The sequence below is a fragment of the Lithobates pipiens genome, unplaced genomic scaffold (assembly GCF_037356315.1).
Source record: "Lithobates pipiens isolate NorthernLeopardFrog02 unplaced genomic scaffold, aLitPip1_a1.2 Scaffold_8, whole genome shotgun sequence".
NCBI lineage: Eukaryota > Metazoa > Chordata > Amphibia > Anura > Ranidae > Lithobates > Lithobates pipiens.
The window spans coordinates 326,610,536-326,634,813 of NW_027507903.1; the positions used below are offsets into that span (position 1 = coordinate 326,610,536).

Consider the following 24,278-nt stretch of genomic DNA (forward strand, 5'->3'; position numbering starts at 1 on the left):
GCATCTCCCGCCCCAGTGTGAAAGGGGCCTTACTAATTTGGACATTAGTGATGTAAATACTTCTAATGATTATGATGTAAATACTTCTATCAGTCCTTGTTTCAGAAAAGGTCCAAATCTAATCTTTATGCATTTAAAGTAGAAAATATTGTTAAAAATGTAAAATTACTTTAAATGTAAAGCTTGTGGCTCCTGGATTTCATCAATTTACTGCGTTTACTGGAGGAATGTGAATTACATCATTATAAATTAATGTCTCCAGTGAGAAAAGTCGTGCAGTTCCTCTGAGAACAGGGTATGAGGTATTGTTTGCTAGCAGAAATCCGATGCGTGTTTTATCATTTCTGGAGGATGCCTGTACATCTGCAGCATTTGGCCAAAGTAGGTACAAAGCCATAAAGTAGGCTAGTGTGAAGGTTAATCAGTGCTCCCCTGCCACCTAGTGGTTATATATAATATTTGTTTCATGGCTGTGGTTTGCTTTTTGCATTGAAGGATAGCGTTATCTACTGTCAGGTTATACTGCCATCTACAGGAGGAATGGACACTGATAAACAAAAATACTTTAGGCCAGCCCAGGATATCCATTCCTCTTTCTAGCACGCTTCAGTCTTTTGTTAGTGTCCTAGGAGAATGCAGATGTTTTCTTGTGCTCTGCTGGAAAAAGACTAACCATTTTTGCTAGTTTTTTTTTCTTTTGAGTCTTCAGTCAAGATCGTTTACCAAATTGCTGCTTGAGTTCATTTCTATCTGGGGCTATCCAGATTGGCTTTTCCTCTGCCTAAGTTTTGGAGTGCTGTACCAAGATCCCACTAGACTGGACATTGCAGGGATAGTCTAGAAGTGACCATCAGAAACCGGTTTCCACATTAGGTGCTTTCCATACTATACTGGACTTTCCAGGGACAGCCTGCAAGTGACCTGTGGGCACTGGGTTCCACGTTGTGAGCTTTCTATACTCTCTCTGGTAACAAGTCAGTTACAGAGTGCAACTGGTTTGCCCTGTCTCTAAAATGTCACTAAGCAAGTAGGCCATTCAAGCTAAGCACTGTGAGCTATCTCACTATTTAGACCAATGAATGCCATTGAATTTCCCACTTTCTACCCAATTTACCCTAACTGACTCAAAACATAAACATTAAAAACTTTCCTAATACATTAGTTGTATTCAGTATACCCATGTCAAACTTCATATTGGATTATGTCATAATAACTATCAGTTTAAATCCAGTTTAGCGAGCATCACTTTAGTTCGAATTCAGATAGTATCACTTTGATTCCAGTCCAGAAAGTATAACTTTCATCTCAATCCAGATGTTCCATAACGATTTTCCTTTAGCAGTTTGCAGAGTTAATTTACACTTTGAAAGGACAAATGTGTGGAAGTGATAACTGGCTTTTACTGAAATCAGATAATAAATACTTACAAAAATGATTATGGCCAAGCTTGCATGCCTAACCACATTTATAATTTGATGAATGTGGTGATAGTGAATCTTTAATATACAGTGGAGCAATGTTTGGTTAATCGGTGGCCAATGTGCAATGAATAAACTTTTAAAGTAGTACAGGAGGATTCTGATTGTCTCTTGGAAAATGTCTTTTATTTTTCATCTAAATAAAACTTATGTATCAAACGTGCGCCAACAGAAATGTTTGTGTTGGTGCGCATAACAGCCAAGGGAAAAACAGCTACTTTTCCTCTGGTGCCTATACCCACAGGCTTATTGTACCTAATGGCAATCCCACTACATCTTTAAAATGCTTGTAATCAGGAGTACTACATTTTATAATTCATTTCAAAGTAACATCATACTTCCTGAACTGTAAGTAAGTTATTTCCTGGTACCTAAAGTGATTGTAAACAATCACCTTCCTTAACAACCCACTCGGTTTAAAATATAAATGAAAGGCAAAACATTTTTATATAGATATAAAAAAAATTATGAGTGCAGCTTTTCCCTTTTATGTAAGAGATCACATTCCCTCTATTCTTAGCTGCATAAGAGCTGGGGGAGCAGAAGCAGCAGCAGCAGCACTCTGAGCTTCCCAGTGAATGGCTGTGCAGGGGGCTTGTCAGGACAAGTTTGATCATTGGAGAAGAGTACACTGAGTTCCCAGCTTAGCTAGAGAACTGACCACAGGGTGCTCAACTGCTCAGTGTGGTCAGTTTTTAAATAGGAGCGCAGAGGGACTGTCAGGAACACCAGGGATTTTACATAACGGAAGCAATACAAATAGAACAGGATACTGTCTCATACAAGTACATGGTACAGCAGGCACATATCAGGAATATGAAGTGTTGGGGGTAACAAAACTATAATGTGGATATAGATAGCAAATTTTTCTAGCACCTAACCTCGTTGTGCCTAACAGTTGAGGTTCAAATTGACCAAGTGAAACAATATGGGTGCATGAGGTATCTACCCATGTGCAGGAGACCAAAACCACATACAGGCATACCCCACTTTTAAGTACACAATGGGGTTTATTTGCTAAAGCTGGAAAGTACAAAATCAGGATCACTTCTACATAGAAACCAATGAGCTTCCAGGTTTTATTACCAAAGCTTAATTGAACAAGCTGGGGTTAGAATCTCATTGGTTCCTATGCAGAAGTGAGCCTGATTTTGCACTTTCCAGTTTTAGTAAATAAAACCCATTGCGCACTTAAAAGTGGGGTATGCCTGTAGTACTTCACCCTAAGTTGGCCGTAGGGTATGGTGGATGCGACTGACTATAGTAAGAAATATTATGATAATTTAATGATAATAATTGTTATTTAAAGCAAATATTCACCATATTGTATTTTATTAAAAATGTTAAATCTGATATTTAAAAAAAAAAAAGAAAGTGCCTAAATTTTTTTATTTATTTTTTTACAGCGGTGACTTGCAGGTAACTGGCAGTGCTCACACTGTTTTCAGCACTGCCCAGAAGGCAGTTGGAAAGGATAATTTCACCCTAATTCCTGAGGGAACAAATGGCGTTGAAGAAAGAATGTCTGTCATCTGGGACAAGGCAGTGGTAAGGATCCACAATGTGCTTCTGCACCTGACCATATGGTACAATCTATATTCAAAATTTTCCAGTTTCTATGATTTTTTTTTTACAATTGTTTATTTACTAAAACTGGAGAATTCTAAATCCAGTGCAGCTGTGCATGGTAGCCAATTAGCTTCTAACTTCAGCTTGTTCAATTAAGCATTATCAAAAAATAACTTGGAAGCCGATTGCTTTCTATGAAGAGCTGCACCAGATTTTTTGCAGACTCCAGTTTTAGTAAATCAACCCCATTGCATCTGATATGGAGAAAATTGAATCATGCTTTCCTGGGGTTTTTTGCCTTCCTCTGGATCAACTGTGGGTAGAGAATTGAGTATATGGAGGTTTTTGATTTGTGTATTTTTTTTCCTGTGTGTTGAACTGGATGGGCTTGTGTCTTTTTTCAACCTAATTATGTAACTAGGTATTCCCTAATATTCTGAGAATTACTAGTAAGCTAATGTGAATATCCCCTTAAAGAGGAAGTAAACCCTGATGGGTTTACTTCCTCTTTGATTCTCTGCAAAGGTAAAGCATAATGGGCTACTATGCATCGCATAGTAGTCCATTATGTGTCACTTACCTGACACAGGAGCCAGCGATGTCACCGCTGTCCCCTGTAGTTCCGAGCGTCCATCTTCTTGGTGGGTCTCCGTGGGTCTCGCTGCTCCGGCGCTGTGATTCGCCCGAGCAGCGATGAGGTCACTCCCGCGCATGGGAGCCGACACTCGTGGCATATCGCCGCGATCTACGGCTTACCCAGTGCGCCTGCGCGCCGATGTCTATGGCGCATGCGCCGTAGACAGCGGTGGCTGTCTTCAGGTAAATATCTCCTAAACCGTATAGGTTTAGGAGATATTTCTTGGACCTACAGGTAAGCCTTAATCTAGGCTTACCTGTAGGTCAAAGTGGTTTGTAAGGGTTTACAACCACTTTAAGGGATTTACTTTCTCTAGAAGAGATCAAATGGTCAGGAAATTATAGGAAATCCCCCCTAAAGAGATACAGAAAGCTTATTCCTATCTGTGCTGATGTGGGGGAAATTCCCATTCTCCTTTCTCAGGCACAGAAGGTGAGAGAAAATCTAAACAGGGATAGATATAGCAAAACCTTTACAAGTCTATATAGGATCTTAGTCTGTATATACACCTTAGCATTTTTTGCTTGGCTTGGGACCTTAATTAGAGTTATACTGAATCATTTAATGGCACACCGGACCGCTGGTTACAACTTTACAGTGATGCAAATAGAAGTTGGTACACAATTGAATTAGAGAATGATTACATTTTTTTTCCCTTTAGGCTTCAGGCAAAATGGATGAAAACCAATTTGTTGCTGTCACCAGTACCAATGCTGCCAAGATCTTCAACCTCTACCCCAGGAAAGGGAGAATAGCTGTTGGATCAGATAGTGACCTGGTTATCTGGGATCCCGATGCAGTAAAAATCGTTTCTGCCAAAAGTCATCAATCTGTAAGTCAAACTTGAAATGTGCAGAAGATAGGATATTTGATAGGAAGAATGTATGACCTGGAGCTACAGAACACAGGATGAATTAGAGAATCATTATAGAGTTGGCTTCTAAGGTGATAAACGGTGATCTAATTGGATGACAACATCCTTTGGATCTGTCCAGCAGAGAGGGTGAAAAGCCAACAATATCAGGGCCAGATAATAAAAGTGAATATGCCAACACCTCATTATTGGACAGTATTGTTATATGACATAATACGCAAGGAGTAATAAAACAAAAGCCATTTATTTTTAAAAAAAAAATATATATATAATATATAAAATAAAGAAAAAAAATAAAAATCACTGGAGCTATTGTAGCTCAGAATACATTTCACATTTTTTATAGTACTTTTAAAGCCTCCGTCTACCCCCATTTTTTATTTATTTTTTGTCATAGATGGAGGCTGGTGGTATACGTCAGCTCCTGGCTTCTATATCTTGTATACTTTAACAATGAGATCTCTTTCTTTGCCCTATCCACTTGGGAGTTTTGGGTGTTCCAACCCATCTAGTTTTTTTTTTTTTAAATAAATACAAAACAACAGAAGTGGGGCCCCGTTATATTGGATACAGCAGGTGTGCAATCCCAGGAACTCAGGAACTATATGAAATCATCTAATGCAGTAGCCATTAACCCTGTCCTCAGGGCCCACTAACAGGCCAGGCTTTATTTATTACCTTGGGGAGATGCAGCCTAGAATACTGCAATCACTGAGCAGCAAATTATATCGCCTGTAATGTACAGGTCACCTTTGGCTCTGAGCTTCACCAAACACAGCTCTATGAATGTAAACAACACTGAGCTGTGTTCAGTGACAGGGGATCTCATTGTTTGTTCATTCGCTGCTAAGCAGGGAATGAAAACATCTAGATTCCCAGTAAAAGCAGTACACAGTACAAACTGTAACACATGTTAGGCACACATCATTAATACAATGACAGTGCATATTATTAGCACTGATCACTATAATAATGTCACTGATGATGTAAGTGGCAGTTAGTTCCCCCCAGCATTAGTGTCAGATTGCCCGCCACACTATCACAGTCCCGTTTTAAGTCTCTGATTGCCGCCATTACTAGTATAAAAAAATAAGTAAATAAAAATTCCATGATATATCCCTTGTAGTAACTAAACATTTCACACAAACCAATCAATATACACTTATTGGGATTTTTTTTCCCAAAGACAAGTAGCAAAATACATTTTGACCAAAATTTCTTAAGAGATTAGATTTTTTTACATTTTATATGAGATATGTTTTATAGCAGAAATTTAAAAATGTTGTTTTTTTTTTTCAAAATTGTCGGTCTTTTTTCGTTTATATAATAAAAATTTTAAAAAGCCAGTGTTAATCAAATAACAACAACAGAACGCTCTATTTGTATGCAAAAAAAAAGGGTATAAATTTCATTTGTGTACAGCTTTGCATGACCGAGTGCAATTGTCAAATTAAATTGTTAAAGTAGCGCAGTGCTGCATAGCAAAAAATGGCCTGGTCATGATGGGGGTAAAACCTTCCGGAGCTGAAGTGGTTAAGATCAAACTATTGACCTCATCTGTTTTTTAAAAAAAAGTGTGCGAAAGTGGTTCATGGGATCATATGCAATTCTTAAAGGCCAATTTACTCTTTGTGTTGAAACACACATTTTACCATGTTGGAGTGTTTAGCATTGCACACGCTATTATTGTAGCAGGCAAAGCTGCACTACAGTGTACCACAAAGCACCTGCAATGGCAAACACACACAGTGAATAGGCCCTAATTGATTTTGTAGTAGTACATTATGTGTAGCAGGCCATTTGTTTCTGAAGGTAGAGCATTGCAGATATACTTTCATAGAGTTAGTGATCCAACTTTTCTTTGATTTTACTCTGTGATATTTCACACACACATAGCATGCACATTTTTTATTCAGTAGAGATTAAAATGATTTTATATACAAGCGTATATGGGGATTTAATCAATACCAAGATTCTGATTGTACAAACCCAAGGACAGCCCCATAAAACATCACATACAATCATACTCTTATGACAACAGAGTCATGGTAAATAAAAAAAATCTTCAACTTCCAACCTATTTATCATTTGTGTTTTCAAAGGATTGTAAACATATGATTGTCTATTTTTTATGAGTTTGTAGACACCAGCTAAACTTTCTGTAGAATAAGCACTAGAAGCAGTATATTAAAGTGCGGATTCGTGGAAATTTAGAATAAGCTTCTGTAACAAACCATGGTATGTTTTCTAGGCTGCAGAGTACAATATCTTTGAAGGCATGGAGCTCCGAGGAGCACCACTTGTGGTCATCTGCCAAGGCAAAATCATGTTTGAGGATGGAACCCTTCATGTGACCCAGGGAACAGGACGCTTCGTTCCTTGTACTCCTTTCTCTGACTATGTCTACAAGAGAATCAAAGCCAGGACTAAGGTAAGACATGGAGGAAAAAAGACAGTAGTAATACGCTGGTGACCAAGATATAGAGTACAGATGGGTAAAGGTGACTTTAAGGGCACCAGTACAAAAATACATAGATATATAAAAATGTAATTGATTTTTATTTATACAAAGAATACATTTTTTGAAAAAACAATGGCTGATCAGATGGGAAAGATATTCACTCTCATAGATACAATATTGTATCTATAAGAGTGGACATGTTTCCTGTCTGATCAGCCATTGTTTTTTTAAACTATTTATTTCTTTGCATAAATAAAAGTCAGTTAAGTTTTTATATGTCTGTGTATTTTCATATTGGTGCCCTTAAAGTGGAATTTAAAAGCTGTTCCTAACTATGCTTAAACTTGCTCCCACCCCTCTTCTAAATCAAATTCTAACTACCCTGTGAAAGTAAGATGCTTATACTTACCAATTCTGAGGGCGCTCCTGTCTGGTTATGTAATCTGCCCAGCAGCCAGCTTCAGGGGAGAGGAGAATAACACCGACAATGGCTTGTTTGGCTGTACTTCTCCTGTGGATCACAGGAGTGTTGATTTGTTCTGCACTCCTGTGACCTGTTTTCAGCAGCCAGCAGGCTGAAGCCCACTGTCGGCTGACGTCACAGAGCCGGTCCATGCTCAGGCAAGATCATGATCATATGGTCAAGATCCACCCACATGCCTGGATCGGCACCTGGCTCAGCCTCTTATTCCCCCTCCATGGCCCAGGGCTCCAATGAGCACGGGGAGGAGGAGGGGGCAGAGCAGAGAGCTGCTGACTGACAGTTACCAGCTCTCTGCTCAGGGAGCTGTGAGAACCGAGCGATCGGTGGTGTTTGATCACCTGGTTCTCAGTGTTAGAATGGGGGGGGGGGGGGCAGATGCAGCATTGGGCAGATGCAGCATCGGGCCGATGCTGCATCCACCTAGGTAAGTATGATTAGAAATAAAAGCAAAACCCATAATTCTCTTTTAATGCAGTTATCATGCAATGCACAAGCCTCTTAAAGTAAATCATTTGGCTCCTTTGCCTGAGCTAAATTCTGTTAATATTTGTGTCCCATATGCACCTTCTTCCAGACACTGGAGTTCACAGTGGGAGTGGGGGGCTGGTTTAGCAATAGTGGCAGTGCTGTCAATGTAGAAAGCAATGAGCAGGGCTAGGTCTGGCCAGGTGGGAATTGAAAATCTACAGGGGATGTGACTCAGCTGTGACAATGCTGATAGCCACAGCCCCTGCAATTTTATTATCAACATCATCAGGTATTTGTGGGGCTTTGCAGGGGGAGAAAGAAATGGGTAAGTGCAGATGCAGTTATAATTAAGTGCTGCAGCACATGTGTAGCAGGCCATAGTGTTTTTCTTTAACTAATGTTATGCAAAGCTCTAGGACCAGATAGTGTAATAAGAAAAAATGATGATGACTTATGCAGTACGAGAACCACAGTGACTCCTGTGCAGGTTCCCGCACCACATCTGAATTGCAGGCAGTTCACAATGCGCTCTGCTAACTGTTACGGGTGTCAATATATAGTTAATGACACCACCAAATTGGTTTGCAGAACGCAGTGCAAACGATGGAATCGCATCGCATGAGTCTTAACACCCATGTGCCCTGATTCCAGTGCGGACAAAAAAAAGGGTCCTGCACCATTTTGGTGAGAATGCTATGCGATTTCAGCTTTACAAACTGTATGGCTGAATTTGTATTGCACAGACATCACATGTGATCTGCACGGGAATGCAGTTAATCACATGCAATGTCTGCAATCGCATCAGCGTGAACTGAGCCTTATTCATATAAATCTTTTGTTATCACAGATTTTTTCACTAAGATGTAAGATAATGGGTTTAGTGTAGCGCTTGCAGAAATTATAATTGACCTGAATACAGAAAACTGAAATCTGGAGGGTAGCTTAGGGTTATTATATAGATCACTGATATTGGGCTTTTTTCTTATTTTTTAAAGCATGTTATTATTTAGAGCAGAAGACACACTTTATAATCCTATAATCCATCACTTTGCTTTGTGATGTAATATTTATTTAATTAATTAATTTGGGTTATTATTGTATGATTTATACATGGAAATGTTATATTATATTATATTATATTATACTGTGATTTTGATTTCTTTCACATTATATTAGAATGCTGTTTTAAACATCACAGTAGCAACTATGTTGGCAATATACAGTACACCCTTCACATCTTTGTAAATATTTTATTATACCTTTTCATGTGACAACACTGAAGAAATGACACTTTGCTACAATGTAAAGTAGTGAGTGTACAGCTTGTATAACAGTGTAAATTTGCTGTTTCCTCACAATAACTCAACACACAGCCATTAATGTCTAAACTGCTGGCAACAAAGGTGAGAAAATGCCCAAATTGGGCCCAAAGTGTCAATATTTTGTGTGGCCACCATTATTTTCCAGCACTGCCTTAACCCTCTTGGGCATGGAGTTCACCACAGCTTCACAGGTTGTCACTGGAGTCCTCTTCCACTCCTCCAAGATAACATCACAGAGCTGGTGGATGTTAGAGACCTTGCACTCCTCCAACTTCCGTTGGAGGATGCCCCACAGATGCTCAATAGGAATTAGGTCTGGAGACATGCTTGGTCAGTCCATCACCTTTATCCTCTGCTTCTTTAGCATGGCAGTGATTTTGTTGGCATTGTGTGTACAGAATACTTATTAATCTCAAAGGGAAATTGTTACGAAACAGACACACTTAACAAAGACAACACAAGATCACAACAATAGACTGAACAAGATGCAAAACACAACACAATTACCAAAAACAACCATTAACACCAAATAACAAAATGAAAACTACACTACAAATAAAACATACATACAATTAAAATACAACATAGAATAAATAACACAGATTTAAATAACAGGCAAACTACCAAATACAAATAATACACCACTTTCTCTAACACCACCCCAGATAATAAGTAACACAATACCAACATATTATAAAAACAACACAAAATCCTGATCATAAACAACCAAAATTAAGTCTTCACCTCCAGTCCTCACAGAAAAGAATTATATATCTTGATCGCCACAAAAATGATTTCCTGTGTTGCTCTGTGGTGCATTGTGGGTGTAACAATCTGTCATTGATGGTACTCCGCAGACTGACCAGCGAATTGTGGAGTGGGTTGGAGGAGTTGTCCAAGATGGAGTGTAACTTGAACAACATTCTCCTCTCCAACACTGTAAAAGACTCCAATTCCAATCCAACAACATCACTGGCCTTGCGAATCAGTTTGTTGAGTCTGTTGGTTTCGGACACCCTAAGCCTGCTTCCCCAGCATGCCACTGCATACAGGAGAGCACTTGCCACAACAGACTCATAAAACATCTTCAGCATAGTCTGGCAGATGTTAAAGGACCTCAGTCTCCTCAAAAAGTAGAGGCGGCTCCGGCTCTTCCTATAGATCACTTCAGTGTTCTTGATCCAGTCCAGCTTATTATCTATAAGCACCCCCAGATACTTGTTTGGGGTCGTTATCATGTTGGAACACTGCCCTGCGGCCACGTCTCCGAAGGGAGGCCATCATGCTCTGCTTCAGTATGTCATAGTACATGTTGGCATTCATGGTTCCCTCAATGAACTATAGCTCCCCAGTGCCGACAGCACTCATGCAGCCCCAGACCATGAAACTCCCACCACCATGCTTCACTGTAGGCAAGACACATTTGTCTTTACACTTCTTACCTGGTTGCCACCACACACGTTTGACATAATCTGAACCAAATAGGTTTATCTTGGTCTCATCAGACTAAAAGTCATGGTTCCAGTAATCCATGTCCTTTGTCTGCTTGTCTTCAGCAAACTGTTTGCAGGCTTTCTTGTGCATCATCTTTAGAAGAGTTTTCCTTCTGGGATGACAGCTATGCAGTCCAATTTGATGTAGTGTGTGGCGTATGGTCTGAGCACTGACAGGCTGACCCCCAAACCCTTCAACCTTTGCAGCAATGCTGGCAGCACTCGTACATCTATTTCCCAAAGACAACCTCTGGATATGATGCTGAGCACGTGTACTCAACTTCTTTGGTTGACCATGGCAAGGCCTGTTCTGAGTGGAACCTGTCCTGTTAAACAACTGTATGGTCTGGGCCACCATGCTGCAGCTCAGTCTCAGGGTCTCAGCAATCTTCTTATAGTCTAGGCCAGGAATATGCAATTAGTGGACCTCCAGCTGTTGCAAAACTACAAGTCCCATCATGCCTCTGCCTCTGGGTGTCATGCTTGTGGCTGTCAGATCTTGCTATGCCTCATGGGAATTGTAGTTCTGCAACAGCTGGAGGTCTGCTAATTGCATATAACTGGTCTAGGCTATCCTTATGTAGAGCAACAATGATTTTTTTTCAGATCCTCAGAGAGTTCTTTGCCATGAGGTGCCATGTTGAACTTCCAGTAACCAGTATGTGAGAGTGAGAGCGATAACACCAAATTTAACACACCTGTTCCCCATTCACACCTGAGACCTTGTAACACTAATGAGTCAAATGACACCGGGAAGGGAAAATAGCTAATTGGGCCCAATCTGGACATTTTCTCTGTTCAGTGTTGTCACATGAAAAGATATAATAAAATATTTACAAAAATTTGAGGGGTGTACTCACTTTTGTGAGATACTGTACATTGTATAGCTTTGGGAAAATGATCTCATGAAAATCTGTGAAAAGTAGCCATTCAAATTCTTGCATTAATTTTCCATTCTGCACTGGAAGAATAGGAGAAAGCATATAATTGACTGTGATGCGCACTTTCAAGCACGTGATTTATGGTGCTGAATGTTTAGCCAGTGACTCGATGGGGGAAGATTCAGGTCTGCAGGGCTCCTCTGATGATGCGTGATGGGGAAGAATTGATTGGCTGGGATATATTTTCTCCACAAATTTCTGTTTTCCTCCGTAACAGGCACACGTGTAGGTCCTGTCAGTTAACAGCAAAAGTTGAAGGCTGTTGATTTTACAAATGTGTTATACTGTGTACCATTTTAATACTGAAATATAATTCTATCTGTTACTAGATTGCAGAGCTACATGCCGTTCCTCGGGGTATGTATGATGGACCAGTCTTTGATTTGTCATCAACTCCCAAGTCTGGTGTTCCTGCAGGGTCTGCTAAAGGTTCTCCAACAAGGCAGACCCCACCAGTCCGAAATTTGCACCACTCTGCATTTAGTCTAGCTGGTAAGTGTACAGTCATCTACATTGTGTACCTAGATCTTAGATATAAAGATGCCTGGAGTTGTATTTAATAGTACAAAGCAAATTGCTTTAAGGACTTTGTTAGGAACGCTACACTGAATAGCAATAACTGATGTCTAATTGCATTTTAAATTTTGCTTTGCATTAACAAATAATCAATACAAGTTACTTGAAATGTAGAAGTTAACCAGTTGCCGACCGCCGCACGACGATGTACGTCGATAGCATGGCACGGGCAGGCATATTGGCGTACATGTACGTCCCTTGCCTCCCGCGGGTCGGGGGCCCGATCGGGCCCCCGCCCGGTGCCTGCGGCGGTCGGTATTCGTGCGGGAGCGATCCCGGACGAGGGGACGGCCATTCGTTCATGGCCACCCCCTCGCGATCGCTCCCGACGAATAGGAATCCCCCGTGACATCACTTCCTCTCCTGTAATGTAAACACAGGAGAGGAAGTGATGTATTCTCTCCTCCGTGTCGGTATTTTCCGTTCCGACACGGAGGAGAGCGGATCGGTGAGTTGCACCAACACTCTACACACACAGTAGAACATGCCAGGCACACTCACACCCCCCCTTTACCCCCCGATCACCCCCCCAATTACCCCTGCCCCCCAGTCACAGTGACACCAATGTCATTTTTTTTTTTTTTTTTTTTTTTTTTTTGCATTGGTGTCATTTGTGACTGTAATAACTGTTAGGGCAGTTAGAGTTAGCCCCCTTTAGTTCTAATGTACCCCCCTAACCCCCCCAATAAAGGTTTAACCCCGTGATCACCCCCCGTCGCCAGTGTCACTAAGGCTGGGTTCACATTGCAGCGGTTTATGAGAACGAATGTGATTCGCACCGCACTGCAGTGCAAATCACATCCGATCTCTGTGCGATTCGAGTTCAGCCATTCGCCGCACCCGCCACACCCGCCGCACCCACCGCAAATTCGCACGGGACCCTTTTTTTGGCCCGCAGCAGAATCGGATCGCATGGGTGTTCACACCATGCGATCCGAGTTTGCAGATCGCACTGCGATATGCGAACTGATCTGGGGGTGTCAGTAACATTTCACTGACACTCCCAGCAGTTCGCATAGGGCAGTGTGAACTGCCGCCGGGAGGCATGCGATGCGGGAACCCGCCGCGGATTTGCGGCGTTTCCGCATCGCTCCAGTGTGAACCCAGCCTAATAAGCGATCATTTTTCTGATCGCCGTATTAGTGTCACAGGTGACGCTAGTTAGGCAGGTAGGTATTTAGGTTCGCCGCAGCTTTTTATAGCGCCAGGGACCCCCATATACTACCGCATAAAGCCCCCTGATTGCCCCCTAGTTAACCCTTTCACCAGTGATCACCATATAACTGTTACAGGTGACGCTGGTTGGTTAGTTATTTTTTATAGTTTCAGGGCACCCACCATTTATTACCTAATAAAGGTTTAACCCCCTGATCACCCGGCGGGTGTCATTTGTGACTAATAACTGTTAGGGCAGTTAGGGTTAGCCCCCTTTAGTTCTAAGGTACCCCCCTAACCCCCCCAATAAAGGTTTAACCCCGTGATCACCCCCCGTCGCCAGTGTCACTAAGGCTGGGTTCACATTGCAGCGGTTTATGAGAACGGATGTGATTCGCACCGCACTGCAGTGCAAATCACATCCGATCTCTGTGCGATTCGAGTTCAGCCATTCGCCGCACCCGCCGCACCCGCCACACCCGCCGCACCCGCCGCAAATTCGCACGGGACCCTTTTTTTGGCCCGCAGCAGAATCGGATCGCATGGGTGTTCACACCATGCGATCCGAGTTTGCAGATCGCACTGCGATATGCGAACTGATCTGGGGGTGTCAGTAACATTTCACTGACACTCCCAGCAGTTCGCATAGGGCAGTGTGAACTGCCGCCGGGAGGCATGCGATGCGGGAACCCGCCGCGCATTCGTGGCGTTCCCGCATCGCTCCAGTGTGAACCCAGCCTAATAAGCGATCGTTTTTCTGATCGCTGTATTAGTGTCACAGGTGACGCTAGTTAGGCAGGTAGGTATTTAGGTTCGCCGCAGCTTTTTATAGCGCCAGGGACCCCCATATACTACCGCATAAAGCCCCCTGATTGCCCCCTAGTTAACCCTTTCACCAGTGATCACCATATAACTGTTACAGGTGACGCTGGTTGGTTAGTTATTTTTTTATAGTTTCAGGGCACCCGCCATTTATTACCTAGTCTCACTAGTGTACCCCTAAATTTAGGGGTGTCTACTTTCCAAAATGGGGTCATTTGGGGGGGGTTTGTGCCATCTTGGCATTTTATGGCCTTCAAAACTGTAACGCCCTTAGAAAGCCTGAAGGCGGTGCTTGGTTTTCGGGGCCCCGTACGCGGCTAGGCTCCCAAAAAGTCCCACATATGTGGTATCCCCGTACTCAGGAGAAGCAGCAGAATTTATTTTGGGGTGTCATTTCACATATGCCCATGGCATGCGTGAGCAATATATCATTTAGTGACAACTTTGTGAAAAAAAAAAAAAAAGTTTGTAATTTTCCCGCAACTTGTGGCAAAATATAAAATATTCCATGGACTCAACATGCCTCTCAGCAAATAGCTTGGGGTGTCTACTTTCTAAAATGGGGTCATTTGTGGGGGTTTTGTGCCATCTTGGCATTTTATGGCCTTCAAAACTGTAATAGGTAGTGAGAAGTGAACTCAAAAATTTACGCCCTTAGAAAGCCTGAAGGCGGTGCTTGGTTTTCGGGGCCCCGTACGCGGCTAGGCTCCCAAAAAGTCCCACATATGTGGTATCCCCGTACTCAGGAGAAGCAGCAGAATTTATTTTGGGGTGTCATTTCACATATGCCCATGGCATGTGTGAGCAATATATCATTTAGTGACAACTTTGTGAAAAAAAAAAAAAAAAAAAAAAGTTTGTAATTTTCCCGCAACTTGTGGCAAAATATAAAATATTCCATGAACTCAACATGCCTCTCAGCAAATAGCTTGGGGTGTCTACTTTCTAAAATGGGGTCATTTGTGGGGGTTTTGTGCCATCTTGGCATTTTATGGCCTTCAAAACTGTAATAGGTAGTGAGAAGTGAACTCAAAAATGTACGCCCTTAGAAAGCCTGAAGGCGGTGCTTGGTTTTCGGGGCCCCGTACGCGGCTAGGCTCCCAAAAAGTCCCACATATGTGGTATCCCCGTACTCAGGAGAAGCAGCAGAATTTATTTTGGGGTGTTATTTCACATACGCCCATAGCATGTGTGAGCAATATATCATTTAGTGACAACTTTGTGTAAAAAAAAAAAAAAATTTTTTTTTTTGTCATTATTCAATCGCTTGAGGCAAAAAAATAAAATATTCAATGGGCTCAACATGCCTCTTATCAATTTCCTTAGGGGGTCTACTTTCCAAAATGGGGTCATTTGGGGGGGTTTTGTACTGCCCTGCCATTTTAGCACCTCAAGAAATGAGATAGGCAGTCGTAAACTAAAAGCTGCGTAAATTGCAGAAAACGTACCTTAGTTTGTAGATGTGACAACTTTTGCGCAAACCAATAAATATACAATTATTGACTTTTTTTTTACCAAAGACATGTGGCTGAATACATTTTGGCCTAAATGTATGACTAAAATTGAGTTTATTGGATTTTTCTAATAACAAAAAGTAGAAAATATCATTTTTTTTCAAAATTTGCGGTCTTTTTACGTTTATATCGCAAAAAATAAAAATCGCAGAGGCAATCAAATACCATCAAAAGAAAGCTCTATTTGTGGGAAGAAAAGGACGCAAATTTTGTTTGGGTACAACATTGCATGACCGCGCAATTACCAGTTAAAGCAGCGCAGTGCCAAAGTGTAAAAAGACCTCTGGTCATTTACCAGCAAAATGGTCCGGTCTGAAAGTGGTTAATAAATGAAGCCTAGTGCCCTCTGTGTCAGAGGTAAGTCCTACTGCTCACCATATACAGGGTGATTTTCTAGCAAATTCAAGCAGTTTTGGATCAAGGCAACTTACCAACAGTTATATCTTTACATTGCAAGGATGATGGTAGATTGCATCATCTGTTTGATAACTTTTACAATAGAAAGATTGAATGTTTTTAGGAAATTTCCTGTGTGTACTGTATGAACAGCATAAATGCCTTATCTAGACATCATATGGAAATTGGATCAAAGACAAACTCTGTGCACTGTGTAAATAAATTAAGGTTCCGAAGCACTGCTGTATAGAATATTACAGACTTGGCACATGGGGGTTTAATATGTTTTTCACATTTATTATCACATGTAGAGCACAATGACTTTCTGCACAGTATGTAAGCCATAAGACATATGGAGTACATCTGTGCTGCAAGTGAACAGCATTGATGTCTGCTCAAAAAATGAGAAACTAGGAGTTGTTCAACCAGAAGCAGCATCGCCACAATTTTGCTTTTAAATTAAATATGGATTTAATGCAGTATGGATTAGGGATTATAAAAGTAGTATTAAACGCACTTTTTTCATTTTTTTAACCACTGGCCGGCTGTGCCACGCAGATATACTGCGACATAATGGCTCTCCTGGGCAAAATCCCATACGAGCATGTCCTACCCATTTTCGGTCACCAGAGGGCACGTGTGCATGCTACACAGCGGGGGACACGGTGCGCGTGGCCGGCCGGCACAATCGCCACTGCCTACTCGCGATTGCGTGTACGAGTGCCAGCACAGGGATTTGTGTGTGTAAACACACAAATCCCTGCGCTGCCAGAGGAAAGGAGCCATATCGTTTCTTCCTACAAAGTAGGAAAAACGAAATGGCTCCTCTCCTAGTCACTCACGTCCCCACACAGTTAAAACATGCATTTAACCCCTTGATCACCCCCTAGTGTTAACCCCGTCTCTGCCAGTGCCATTTACACAGTAATCAGTGCATTTTTATAGCACTGATCTCTGTATAAATCTCTGTATAAATGCCAATGGTCCCAAAAAAGTGTCAAAAGTCTCCAATCTCTCCATTGCAATGTTGCAGTACCGCTAAAAATTGCAGATCACCATTACTAGTGAAAAAAAATTATAAAAATGCCATAAATCTTTCCCATAGTTTGCAGACGCTAAAACTTTTACGCAAACCGATCAATATGCACTTATTGCGATTTTTTTTTTTTTACCAAAAATATGTAGCAGAATATATATTAGCCTAAACTGATGAAGAAATTCTTTTTTTTTTTTTTTTTTAAACTTTGGAGATATTTATTATAGCAAAAAGTTAAAACATTCTTTTTTTTTTTCAAATTTGTCATTTTTATTCTTTTTTTTGTTTATAGCGCAAAAAATAAAGTTGATCAGATACCACCAAAAGAACGCTCTATTTTTTGGGAAAAACAAGAAGCAAATTTAGTTTGGGTACAGCGTCGAAAGACGCAATTGTCAGTTAAAGCGACACAGTGCCAAATTGTAAAAAGTGATCTGGTCAGGAAGGGGGTAAAATCTTCCGGGGCTGAAGCAGTTAACGGGCCCTCAGGTGGTTTATGCCATAATGTGCTAGTATGCAACGCATATTGGCACATTATGGCAGACTTGCCTATCAAACGAAGCCCTACAGCACTAAGCTGTCACCAGTTCCACTGGGCACAGGCGCTTCCATCATTGCCTGGTTTTCTTTCTGGGTTTGCTCTCTCCAGCTGCTTGAATGGCTGGGCCACGATGACATCACTCCCATGCCCCCAATATCTGCTTTTATTTGCTTTGGCAATAGAGATTCTAGCTATTAATATCTGACGGTAGAGGTGTATTGGGCTCTTCTCGTATGACCTCTTAAAGAACTTAACACAGTGGGCTTATGTGAAGTGTGAATGTGAAACACCGCATGAACAACAGTGGTAAATTAACATTCTTTTTCAAAAACAGTTATCAATTAATCAAAAAACGATTTTTGGAAATTATTTTACCGCAGACTGCAACAGAATGTGTAAAATTTAGGAGTGGTATTCCTACCACTCCTAAATGTGACAATTCCAACTCAAAGATGCTGGTTGTCAAGGAGTTGGCACTCGACAGCACCCTAACAGCCAGCGATTCATCCTTGCCCAGCTTATTCAGCTGTCAGCCAGTGAATGTAAACAAAGAAGCCAGTACAATTTTAAAAACAACAGCAACAAAAAACAACATGTTGGGGTTTCCCCACATTCCACACTATTCCATTTGGATCTGGTATGAATTTTAAGAAGGACCTAAATCCCAGACCCTCAGAAGGGGTTAGCAAAGAAGAGGTGAGGGGGCAGCATGCAGAACCACATTAAACCCCCCCCCAGACGATACCAGGGGGGTTACTTTTCCTGGCAAAAGCACCTTGTCCCCATGTTCATGGGGACAAGAAACCCAGGAGTTGTAGGGTCCTGGGGGTGGGGGGCTTATCGGAATAGCCCATTTTAACAATCAGGGTTCCCCCAAATACTGGCTCCCCATATGTGAGTGAGTAAGGGGTATATATAAAGAATAAAACCACCCACAGTCCTTTAAAAAAATATATATATATAAAAGATTTCCTCAAGGTACATCCATAGTCAGTCATGTCATCTACCGATGCCAATGACCCGCTTGAAAGGAAAAAAAAATGATGCCTGCTAAGACACAACTGATTCTATCGCTTCCCTGATGTCGAATGGCATCTTTAGTTCATGCCCATATTTGGTCTATGTTTGGTCTATGGCAGGGTCACCCGAGTGACCCTGCCCCTTTGTATACTTAAGCAGCAGGGGGAACTGGAAATGTCATTTGGTGACAGGGAAGCAATTGGATCAGCGGTGTCTTGGCGGGCATTGGGTTTTTTCCTTGTGGGTGGGTCAGTGGCTGTCATTCATTATGATTCACAAGGACCTAGATCACCGGACGGTGTGATTGACAATGCATGTATACCATGCGACATTTAGAAAATGTGTTTTTGTGGATGAGTAGGGGTACCAAGTATACTTTACCTTTTCACATATGGTGTTGTATCTTGGGGCCCCCTATTGTTAAAGGGGCTTCTAGGCTCCAATAACCCCCCTGCCTACAGACCCCCACAACCCTGGACAGGATTGTGGGGGTCTGGACAACACTCCCATCCATAAGGTTTAAAGGTCCAATACTGTTGCTTTGCCTGCTAGTGGCAGTTGCTTTGGACATCACTGTTGATGCTCCTGCACAGGTTGCACACTTTTATTGGTGAAATAGTGTTGTATTATGATATTAATATTGAGTAGGGCAATTATTGCACTACTCTTTGTGCCAGTTCTATGTACTGTATATTGACAACAGTAGATGGGCAGATTCTTTCTGCTTTCCACCTTGATGTACCTTCCGTAGCTTTGGCATCTGATCTTTTGAGTGTGAAACTAAGGCTGGCTACACAACTGGGGTAGAGTGCACAGATCTTAGGTCAGGGGTATAAATGTCACTCTGTCACCCATCAAGCAGCAACAGAAATCTTCTTAGGATTCCTTTTAGTAATATGAGGATTCAAATTTTCTTCTTAGCGTCATTGGGACCGTCACACCATTGTTTGCAGCACTCCACACATAGAAACCCAGAGGTTTCCTTTAAGAATTATGGAATTAAACAATTACACCGATAGGTTGAGCTATAGGTGAAATATGGAAATTATAGTTTTTATAGCTCGCAAACAAAGAAATGATGTGTTGATTGCATACATATAGGACGTTTTTCAGTTTATTTCTTGTATTTTATGTTGTTACATTGCCTCTTCATTATTTCTTCTAACATTTTATATTACTATTTGCAGGAAACCAGTCAGATGATAGTGGCCGCAGCAGCAGGAGAATCGTAAATCCCCCTGGTGGACGTTCTAATATAACATCTCTCAGCTAAACAGCCAAGAAACCTAAATGAGTGGGAAAACCAAAATGGTACAATTGGTGTTTCAGACAGGCAAAAAAAAATAAAAAATAAAAAAATAAAATTGAAACCAAGTCCAATCTGAAGATTTGTTAACCTTCAGGCCTTACATTTTACAAATGCTTTTTGCTACCTAGCTTTAAAGTGTTGCTGTTTTGTTTCTTCATAATTGCATAGCCTTAATTTCAACCCAGTGCATGCAGTTCAGATGATGGCAGTTACCAGAGGGTGCTGATCAGGTTACATTTCCATGTGGTTATTTTATATATTGTTTTTTTTTGTTTTGTTTCTTTCTTTTTTTTTTTTTTTTTTTAAATAAGGCATTGAAAACAAATATCTGGTGGATACAGTTAGTTGTGAAACATGATGGATCTTCCTTTATCACCAAGCTTTTCTGTTTTTATACAAGAATTGCAATAAAATGGAGGTCCCACAAAAACTGTTGTTTGTGTGATGAGGTTTAGAAATGTAGACAACCCGTAGAATATGATGTTTGCCAAAACTCGAAGTCACAGAGGAAAAACAGCAAATCACCCACACATTGCGAGATCTTTTTTATTTCAAACAAAAATAAGCATAACAAAGAGCGATCATATTTAACCCCTTTCTGACACCGTAACACATATATGTGCTGTCCAGAAAATTGGCTTTACACCCAGGTGCCGCATATATGTGTCCTTGCGTTTTGTGCTGGGAGCATGCTCAATCATGCACTCCCAGCACTGAGACTGGGCTGCCTATGACAGCCCCAGGTCTCTACTAACGAGCGATCGGAACTCTGATTGGCTATCACAGGGATCGATCATTCTGCAGCCACTTCTGTGTTGTCTGTCCTCTATGAAGTGAAGAGACAACAGACTTCTCTGCTAGGGAGGAGGAAAAGATATATTAAGGTAGATTCACTAAAACTGTCACACATATAATGCAGTGCAGTTGTGCATACTGTAGTAACCAATCAGCTTCTAGATTTTATTGGAAAAACTTAATTGAACAAGCTGAAGTTAGGAGTTGATTGGTTACTATGCAGAGCTGCACCAGATTCTGTGTGCTCCAATTTTAGAAAGTCTCCCCCATTTTATATATTCCTCCTCACTGGAAACCCCTATACAAAAAAAAAGCCTGTTGAAAAAAAAGATGAACTTGTTCAATGCTTAACCTAGCTTAGTGAGTGTAGGTGTCAGTGTTAGTGGCAGTGTAGATGTCAGTGGTAGTGACAGTGTAGGTGGCAGTGTAAATATCAGTTAATGGCAGTGTGTCAGTGGATTTGACAGATAGTGTCAGTATCAGTGCGTTTAGGTAAGAAAAAAACTGTTTTATATTTATTGTCAGTGTGTTTAGGTAGGACACAAAAAACCTTTTGTTTCTTGACCCTACTACAGGTACAAAGAACAAATCACACACACATATGTTATTGCTGCGATCATAAGGAGAATTTATTTTGAAAGTTTTTTTTTGGTGGTGGTACATGGTAATGGCATGAAAATATACAGCTAAATTAAAATAAAAAGTCCTAACATTGCAGAAACCGCAACCAGAAAAGGAGGGTTTAAGTCAGACTGGGACATTTATGGATTGTAGTCACATGTTTATCACATGGCGTACATTACTTTTTAACTTACTACAAAGAAATCAAGCAACATGTAACCATTTAGCAGTCACCTGGATCATTGGACAGATAGGTGGTTTAATTTGACTAGATTTCAGGTTACCTGGGACTAGAAAATCAGGGGTTTAAAATATGTGTCTGTGTGCCTACCATTGAAACCAACATGTGTCTACATGTTTTTTAATGCACTTTACATTACACGTTAACACTTGTCACAACACACGTCAATATGCATTTTCATTTATGTCAAAAGGAAAGGATTCAGACAAGATTGAAAAGTTGTTTCTCCAGCCAAAGTCTTTAACCTGATGCCATTATGGGCAAAATATTGCAAAGCGGCATCCTTTTAGGTTGTCAAATGATCTCAGTTCAAGGTAATATGTAGGTATAGAGCAGGGTTTCTCAACCAGGGTTCCTCCAGAGTTTGCTAGGGGTTCCTTGAGCAATGAGCAATTTCTGTCAGATAAGTTCCCACTGACACCATTGATCTTTTAGCTATCTGTGAGGAGGTAATTCTTCCCAGTGACCACAAGTTTAAGGAGCATTCTTTTCGCTGGCCATCACGCTAATGTATCATGAGTTGTAGACACAGTAATTTTTAGAAGGGGTTCCCTGAGACCAGAAAGTTATTTCAAAGGTTCCTCTGTGTTGAAAAGGTGGAGAAAGGCTAATGCAGAGGGAAAGTATTAGAGATAGCAAGAGGGGATGGGTTATGACAGCTGTAACAATGAACACCTAGTTATAGAAAAGCAAAAAGGTGAGACATTATGAAAAAATAGAGCTTAGAGTCCTAAGTGATTCTTGCATCAGATCTATTTTACACATGCACCCACTATAGGTATTGTAAGATGTATTTATTAGCAATCTATTAGATCACAGAATCCCTCCTGACTTGGTCTTGATTTTCTATTCCTTCCACGAGGCTGGTGCCATATTTGTTTAGACGTCATCTAGGGTCAGCATATACTTCCTAGACACTTGAACTCCTCCTTATTCATTTGCCGAGTGAAGTATAATGCTTTCCCTGCTCTCTGCTAGTGCTTAGCATTGTCCTTCTGCAAAGTAAATAGAGGGAGCTTGTAGCTTCATTTGAGGGTCCTTGTTGAACTGTGGATGTCTTTGTGGGCCCTGGTTGTATATGATGGGTACTGTAAAGGTTAATTGTAATGTGAACCTATGGGCTGGACAAAATAAAGTAGTAGCACTATCCAGTATCTTCTTCCATTGCTTTTTTGCATATGCATTAACTGCTCCACCTATATGACTATTGATTGATCAGGTGCTAGGCTTGTATTGAGGGATTGGGGGGGGGGGGGGGGGGCTGATGCAGCGAGACAATGGGTTGAATTACTAAAGGCAAATAGGCTGTTTGCTTTGCAAGGCAATTTTACTTTTTCCCAGGGCTTACTGAAATTTTCACTTTGAAAAGAATACCCGCACAGAAGGAAAATTTTAAATAAATATATTTTTGCTTGCACATGATTGTATGGAGGAAGTCAGTAAAGCTTCACACCATTCACTAAGCTAAGGGGAAATTCCTTTGCAAAGTGTACAGCCTTTAATAAATCAACCCCAGTGACTAGGGTATATTACATTTAGAAATGTAGGTAGGTACAGTATGGGATTACAGTACATAAAAATTGTGTGCATCACTAATATGTATTTGTAGGTTTATGTACCAGCGACTAGCTGTGAGAATCCAAATCAACAATAAAGTTTCCCACTTTAGTCAGCTCAGTCTGCCAGTTGTTGTGTTTAGGCCCATACACACGATCAGTCTTTTTGACAACAAACATGCAAATTAGCTGTTTTAAGGCAACATCAGACCATGTGTACGCTCCATCGGACAAACTTTTTAGGTTTTCATCTGACTTTTGTTGGCTGTGCGAACGGACAAACTTTCTGGAAACAAAAGTCCGATGGAGCAAAGTCTGATCGTGTGTACAGAAAACCATAGGACTTTTGTACAAAGTACAAACACGCATGCTCAGAACCTATACAAAAGATCAGACAACAATACAGAAGCTGACCAAAGGTGGCGGTAAAGAGCAGAAAAACCATGTGATTTGGTGAAAGTTAGCTGAAAAAGCCCTGCCGTGTGTATGCAATATAAGTTCACGGCCGATGCCCTTTGTACAAAAATCCACGGGAAAGTTTGTACAAAGTCTGATAGTGTGTATGAGGCTTTAGCAGCACAGGAGGTGGTTATAGACATAGATATAAAGGGGATATTTACTAAAACTGGTGCACACAGAATCTGGTGCATCTGTGCATAGTAACCAATCAGCTTCTCGGTTTTATTGTTAAAACGTAACTGCTGAAGTTAGAAGCTGATTGGTTTCTATGCAGAGCTGCACCAGATTCCGTGTGCACCCGTTTTAGTAAATCCCCCCCAAAATGTACGTTATGTAAGCATTGTACCAATAGCTAATACAGTACAGCATAGTATATCATGTGATAAATCACTGCAATGCTGAATATCTATTCTACTGAATTCAGACTCCTGGCTTAATATGATAAAAAAAAAAAAAAAGTGTAGAAATAAAAAAAAATGCTCTTTTAGTTATCCTGCTTTCAAAGTGAAT

The 24,278-nt window shown here is 40.9% G+C and overlaps 1 protein-coding gene across 2 annotated transcripts in view; it reads left to right on the forward strand.

The window, feature by feature from the left end:
• Positions 1–22,907, forward strand: part of DPYSL3 (dihydropyrimidinase like 3) — a 223,975-nt gene extending 201,068 nt beyond the window's left edge. For both annotated transcript variants that reach the window (XM_077472957.1, XM_077472958.1), the window contains exons 10-14: positions 2,885–3,026; positions 4,346–4,516; positions 6,810–6,989; positions 12,057–12,219; positions 19,975–22,907. In XM_077472957.1, the coding sequence (XP_077329083.1) occupies positions 2,885–3,026; positions 4,346–4,516; positions 6,810–6,989; positions 12,057–12,219; positions 19,975–20,060 (742 nt within the window). In that variant the 3' untranslated portion in view covers positions 20,061–22,907. The remainder of the gene's footprint in view (positions 1–2,884; positions 3,027–4,345; positions 4,517–6,809; positions 6,990–12,056; positions 12,220–19,974) is intronic.
• The last annotated feature ends 1,371 nt before the right edge of the window (positions 22,908–24,278 follow it).